At 32.4% G+C, this 5,422-nt stretch overlaps 1 protein-coding gene across 1 annotated transcript; it reads right to left on the bottom strand.

Moving 5' to 3' along the window:
* On the bottom strand, positions 1,788 to 3,873 carry LOC104707428 (1-aminocyclopropane-1-carboxylate synthase 6-like). Its single transcript, XM_010423773.1, has 4 exons — positions 3,564 to 3,873; positions 3,325 to 3,456; positions 3,088 to 3,248; positions 1,788 to 2,994 (listed from the first exon to the last, which is right to left on the bottom strand). Exons 1-4 carry the CDS (start codon positions 3,741 to 3,743, stop codon positions 1,980 to 1,982), a joined length of 1,488 nt encoding a protein of 495 aa, XP_010422075.1. The 5' UTR covers positions 3,744 to 3,873; the 3' UTR covers positions 1,788 to 1,979.

The raw sequence follows: 5,422 nt of genomic DNA, 5'->3' as shown, positions 1-5,422 counted from the left end.
TTGACAAACTATTATGTCTTAGTTTGTACTCAAAATCTATACAAGAAAAAAAACATATATTTTGTTTTAAGCATGTCGATTTTTAGATTTCCCAACAACAACAAAATGTTAGCTAGAAGATAATTTGTTTTGAGCTATTCATTTTATGTTTTATTCTTAAACTTTAAGTAGTGAATTTGATAGGATTCACTTCAATTTTTTTACTTTTGCAGTAATCCCAACAAATATTTTGAACTACATAGTTCTTAATTTTACTTTTGCACTAGGTTTCAAATCCATGCTATCACTTGAGTTTTTTTTTTGATATATACGATTAATGATAGTTGTTAAAATGTTATTTATTAGTGTTAGTAATAATATGTATCCATGATACAATTTTTTTGTAGTTGTATAATCTTTTGAATATTTAATTTAGTATAACTATTGAGAAGAATTTTTTTTACTTTAAATACAAAATCGATATTAAGACTAAACCATCATATAATATTTACTTGATCCTTGAAGTCACATCACATAAGGTCAACTATTTTTATTGTTGTATTTTATATTTTTATGCAATGTTAAACGTTGATTCTCAATATGATTACATTAAAATTCTTGAAACTCTATGCAAAAATTAAAACTAAAAACTCCAAGTCAAAAAATATTTAAAATTGCCATAAAACCTCTATATTATTGGTACATTATCTCACAATATACAGAATCAAATTATTCATTTTTCTTCCTTATAAAAAAGTTTCTACATTTTTAATTCACATATAGTGGTCTTTTTGTTTGTTTGAACAACTTCAAAAACTTAAGTTTTGCTCAGCTTTCCCAACTAAAAGAGAAAATTACTTAACTTTTAACGACAACTATTAAGATGTCACTTTCATATCATAGTAAATTCTTATTGCAACTTTAACATGTTCACTAAATTAACATATTTTCTATTTCTAAGAAATATATTTATTACTTTGTTTGTATATGTATTATTCTGATAAAATACATTATGAGCGTTTAAAATGATCCATCTTGTACAGAATTTGCCAACAATTTGGGAAAGTCAAAGCTAGCGTGTATCGAATTTCTTATCTATTGGTTGAGATATATATATATATATATATATTAAAAGTAAATATAAACAAATTTATTTCATATATGAGAACAAACTTAACATAATTTCGTTAGACTAATAATAATTGATTATTTTTATTAATGGGTTGATGGCCTCAAATTATTTATGTCCTTAATTACTTATTCACTAGCATCATTGGCATTCGTTGGGAATGAACTACATCTACAATGTCCAACTGGTTAATAATGGATTGTCTTAAATAGAAATATTTTATATTTGTATTATTTGTATTTGTGTTATTTTATAAGTTGTTTTTATACAGAAAATATAATTTAAAATTGTTAATTAGTAAGGACTAATTGTAATTAGACGTTTTAATTCTGATGTGTGATGTGCATGGCCGTTTCCACTTAATTTATGGGCCACAAACAATTGCAACAATAGCCCAATATCTTGTGCTGATTTTATGCTCAAATACTTCAAAGTTCAAACAATTGTTTCTCTTCTTGGACAATAAGGCCAAATTCTTCAACTTACTGCACATGTATTTTCCAATTTAGCGGTCCTTAAGCTGTTTTTAAAACGGAGATTCCACATTAAACCGATCAATTTACCGGTTTATCATGTCCGGTTCCCGGTTATGTTTGATTTAATTATGATTAATCAGAACACATAATAGGAACTAATTCATTGAGATCTGAGTTATCGGTATAGACCGCTTTGACAACAGTTAACAAATTCTGATTTCTCATTTATATTATTCAATTGGTTAACATTACATAGAGAGATACGTACATAATAAAATAATTCAACTTTGATAGTCGTAGCTATACATTAAATTAGACAAATGTCACAATCAATGTTAAAGAAATTGATCTTTCAATTTACGACTGGTCTCTAGTCAAAATATGAAACGGTCTTTTTAAGTCTGTGCACGGACTAGTGGAGAAGGCGTCACAGGTGAATGAGGCGAGAAGAAGCCATCATCGAACCGCCTTTTGTCACTAAAGCTTAACCTGAGGTTACTCTGCCAACACTTCTTCTTCTTCTTAGCCATCATAGTTGCTGCAGCCACCGGTTTAGTCTCTTCCTCGAGTTGACTAGTAAACACTCTGATCCTCTCTAGAGCTGTCTCCATAGTCTTGTGGTCCATGTTCGCAAAACACACTCTGAACCATCCCGGTTCGTGGCAATGGAACGAACCTCCAGGAGACACATTCAGCTTCACCTGGTGCACGATCACACGCCATAGTTCGGTTTCCGAATCAAATGTAGCTGTCTTCAAGAGATTTCTTAAATCCATCCATAAGAACAAACCGGCTTCTGCCTTTAACCAACCAATTCCTAAACCATCTAAACCGGTGGTTAACTCTTTGTGCCTTGCAGCTAAACGCAATTTGCTCTCGCGGATGAACTCCTCGACAAAATCTTCATCAGACAACATTTTAGCGATCAAACGCTGCGTTTGCGACGAAACCAAACCGAAACTCGACATTTTCCTCGCGATCTGAACCACCCGGTCATTGTAAGAGTATATTATCCCAACTCTAAAACCGGGCAGCCCCATGTCTTTGGATAGACTATACACAATATGAATCAAATCACGGTTACAATCTTCGATCTCCTCGATTACTTCAGCAACACTTATAAACTCAGATTGACCAAAAGTAGTTGCAGCGTAGATCTCATCCGCAATAAGATGAATCCTTTTCTCATTGGTGAAGTTAACAAGAGACTTCAAACATTCCCGGTCTAACGTCGTACCAAGCGGATTTGAAGGATTCGTCATAAGCAAACCCTTAACCGGAATATTCGATAACCGGGCCTTTTCATACGCATCTTCCAAAGCTTTCATCGTGATCTTAAACCCGTCAGAGCTATGACAAGTAACAGGTACAAGATTCACTCCGGTTCTCCATCTCAAATCTCTATCAAACCTGAAAACCAAACCAAACCAAATTTAGTTAACCAGATCAAACCAAATACTAATGTGACTCAATGACCAATACTGTATGTTGAACAGAACATACCCTGGATAATAAGGAGTTGGTACTAAGAAACCATCACCAGGGTTGGCTAAACAGAAAGCAACCGTCTCGTGTGCTCCTGTTGCACCGCCGCTCATAACAATCCGGTCAGGATCAAACTTAACTCTGTTGTTTCTTGTCTTCTCCATAAATTTCGCTACAGCCTGAAAAAGTAACAATAAAGTTAGAATCTTTGAAACCAATGAAGTGATAAAATTGGCTTGAGTTCAGAGTACTTACTTGTCTGAATTCAGGTAAGCCATGATAATCCTGGAAGATTGCAATGTCACTGAACTGATTCACACCTTGTTCTGTACAAATCGAAGCTTCTGGATGTTCTAGAACCCATTTACGCATCAAATCACCACAAAGCTACACAATTTAAGTAAACAAATCCCACAAAGTTAGGTTACAGAAACAGAGAGAGAGAGAGAGAGAAGAAGGAAAAAATAAAGTTTGGATTTTTATTTGAGAATTACCTGATTTTCAGCGAGACCCATTTGGATAACTCCATCAGGTCTATCAATTTGGTGAAATGGGTTCTCTTCATAAGCTTTCCAACCATCGAAGTAAGACGAGTTCTCGCCGTGGCCGTCACCGGAGGCGATTCTAGACAGTAGGTTAAGATCTTGCTTCTTCTCTGTTGCTATAGATACCATTTTTTTTTTTTTTTTGCTTCTTAGATGATTCTCTTGTTTTCTCTTTATAAAGGTTTCTTCTTTGTTGTTTTTTTTGGGTGGTGTTGAGATTTAGAAGATATGGGTTTGATCTGATGTGTTGGGGAAGTGAGATTGTGTTGTGTATATATACTGGATATAGAGGGTTTAGTTTCAGGTGTACACACCGAGTAAGTGTAGCGTTGTAGTAGATTACAATGAAAGTTCCATGAAATAACGTATAAATTTTCAAATTGGTCCTTAATGTTTGTTATAGTTTTGTTTGACTTCCCTGAAGTTTGAATTGTTTTTTTTTTTTTTTTTTTGTGTGTTNTTTGTGTTTTTGGATGGTGGGTTTGAACCAAAATTTGTGAAAAAGAGGGGTCATTGTGGGGAAGATTGGAACGAAATTGAGTGGTGGGGGGACCTGCGAACATGAACATCAAAGTCTAATTCTATATTTGGAAATGAGTCATCAACTTGAATTTTACAAGATCGGAAATTTTATATTTTGATGGGGGGAAAAATGGACCGGGGAAACAAGTATATTTTGTTGACTAAAGGAACAACAAATGTCTTCTTCCATAAATAATAAAAATAAAATACAGGTGCAACAAATACACAACATTCCAATATACTCTTTAATACTTGTATTTTGTAAACGAAATAAGTGTTTTATTTCAAGGGGGACCAAATGTATAAATTTTCATATATAATTTCGCCGAAAAAAGAAATCCCTTTGATATTTTCAAATTTTAATATCAAAGAAAAAAAATGAAATTTACAAAATATTAATAATTTTAAGTCAATACTTTTAGATATATGTAAAAAAAAGAATTATTATATCTGTTTTTGAAGGTTTTGGCAAGGCAACTAGGTCATTTTTATATCGTCATGGACTCATGGTGACAACTGACAACAAATCTCTTGTAAGAATCGGCATTTTGCCCTATATAACTATATTACCATTTGCGTAATTAGCGATAACAATATCAGAGAATTACACTTAAACATCACGTCGGCATAAACAAGAATTAAAGGCCGGAACAGTTGAACTGTGCCCTTTTAAATAGACATTAATATTAGGACTGTTCTAGCTTTTGATTATAATTATGTAAAATAAAATTCAAAAACTATATGCGAATTAGTAGTTATTGGAGAAGGTTGGGATCTCCACCTTCTCATTAATAATGCACTCATCAAAACACGTATTGATGATATTTCAACTCCATTCACTTGGTTTTCTTCTCCTCTTTACATCATTCTTTAATGTTGTTTCCATTAACTAATGATGTTTCACTTGACAGCTTAGAAAAAGCTAATATGAAAAAGTGTAATCTTTTGTATTAAACATATAGAAATCACAAAATTCGATTTGTTTCTACATTTTTAGAATGCCTTTATAAGTAGTGCGTATATTATATGGCTCAAATCGTTATTAGTATTGCATAAAAGCTAGAATCAGTGATTATAATGATAGTGGCAGACATTGGACCACAAATTGTCGTGAACGAAATAAATGGCAGCCTTAAAGACCAGTAACATTCCACAAAGATTTTTCCAGTCAAAATCGAAAAAATAGTAATGGATTGATTTTTTGAAGCCTTCACTTTGACCACCAAAATCATCAACGACTTTTTTTTTTTTTTTTTTTTTTTTTTTTTTTTTTTTGTCTTTTTGAT

The sequence above is a fragment of the Camelina sativa genome, chromosome 8 (genome assembly GCF_000633955.1).
Source record: "Camelina sativa cultivar DH55 chromosome 8, Cs, whole genome shotgun sequence".
Lineage (NCBI taxonomy): Eukaryota > Viridiplantae > Streptophyta > Magnoliopsida > Brassicales > Brassicaceae > Camelina > Camelina sativa.
The sequence above is the reverse complement of the archived record's forward strand: the minus strand, read 5'-3'. Positions and strand labels throughout refer to the sequence as shown.